Consider the following 1,416-nt stretch of genomic DNA (forward strand, 5'->3'; position numbering starts at 1 on the left):
AGCGCAGAGCCCTCCTGGCGTTTCCCCCACCTGCGGAGCCCGCTCCGCAGCCGCCCGCAGCCGCCACGCACACGCCAGCCAGCGCAGAGCCCTCCTGGCGTTTCCCCCACCTGCAGCGTCGCCTTCCCACCCACTTGCACACGCCTCGACTGAAGCGAAAGCAGAGCCCAGTCCCGGGAAGTCGCAGTGGCCGGCTCCGCGGTCCCAGGCGCCGGCGATGAGGCCCGAGCAGCTGCGCCTGCGGACGGGCTGCCGGCGCCCACGGCAAAGCGCAGCGCCGCTCGGCCCCGCCGCCCCGCGAGACTCCACCGCTGCTGACTGGGCGAAGCCCGTCTCGGGGCGCTTTCCGCCGGGTCAGTCCAGGCGCGGAGACCCCGACTCCCACCAGAACCCCGGGCTCTGCTTCTCCGAGCGCCCAGCCCGGCCAGCAGACCCTCCCATCCCGGGGTCCCTCGGGGCTGGTGGGCCTGTGCCCCCGCCGATGCCCAGGGTTCCGGGTCATCGCCCCCGACTGGCCCTGGCATGCTGGACCGATGGGGACGGCCAGGGGAGGACGCCACAGCCACAGGCGTGCGGCCCCGCCATCAGGACGGGGCGACGGGGCGTCCGGGAGAGCACAGGCGGCTCCGCAGGACACGTGACCGCTGGGCCCGGACAGCGGAACCGAGGGAGCCCAGGTGGGGCCGCCCCGGAGCCCACCCCGCACCCCGGTGCCCCCCCACAGGCTCCAGCTGCGCCAAAGGAGAAGACACGAGACAGTGACCGCAATAGCGACGCCCCACTGGCCCTGGGGGAGCGGCCCCGGCGGGAGCCCCAGAACCCCGAGCCTGGGCGTGGGCCACCCCGGCGGGTGGGGCGAGCTCGCAATAGCGACGCCCCACTGGCCCTGGGGGAGCGGCCCCGGCGGGAGCCCCAGAACCCTGAGCCTGGGCGTGGGCCACCCCGGCGGGTGGGGCGAGCTCGCGGCGCTGGGAGGCCGGTCTCGCGGGCAGCGGTGACTCTGAGCAGGAGCCGGATCCCAAGCTTGGGGTGCCCAGGGGCAGGCGGGCAGGGGCAGGCGGGCAGGGCCTCCCGGGAGGCCTGAGGGCAGGAACAGGGCAGGGGCGGGGGCTGCCTGCCGGGTGGACCCTAAAGGCAGACAGGAAGAGGCTGGGGTGGGGGCAGGACAGTGCGGGCTGCGCCTGGCTCTGTGGGCGGGGACCACCGGGGGGCGCCTCGGCCTCGGGGGAGCCAGCAGGGTGCCGTGGCCTCCCGGCAGGGCATGGAGCAGAGCCAGCGCCCCCAGGCCTGCTCGCCGCCTGCGGAGGGGCCCACAGCCCACACACGCCAGGTGCACGGAGCCCGCAGAGCCACCACAGGCCGAGGGCCGGCCGGCCTGGACTGTGCCCCCGACCCCCACCCAGCCGGGGGCGCAAG

At 76.2% G+C, this 1,416-nt stretch overlaps 1 protein-coding gene across 1 annotated transcript in view; it reads left to right on the plus strand.

The window, feature by feature from the left end:
• Nucleotides 1–217: 217 nt before the first annotated feature.
• LOC101618692 (collagen alpha-1(I) chain-like) overlaps nt 218–1,416 on the plus strand; it is a gene marked incomplete at its 3' end in the record, with an annotated part of 60,244 nt that continues 59,045 nt past the window's right edge. Inside the window, exon 1 of the mRNA XM_012729467.1 lies at nt 218–932. Coding sequence (XP_012584921.1) covers nt 218–932 — 715 coding nt within the window. The remainder of the gene's footprint in view (nt 933–1,416) is intronic.

The sequence above is a fragment of the Condylura cristata genome, unplaced genomic scaffold (genome assembly GCF_000260355.1).
Source record: "Condylura cristata isolate star-nosed mole 26May11 unplaced genomic scaffold, ConCri1.0 scaffold00025, whole genome shotgun sequence".
NCBI lineage: Eukaryota > Metazoa > Chordata > Mammalia > Eulipotyphla > Talpidae > Condylura > Condylura cristata.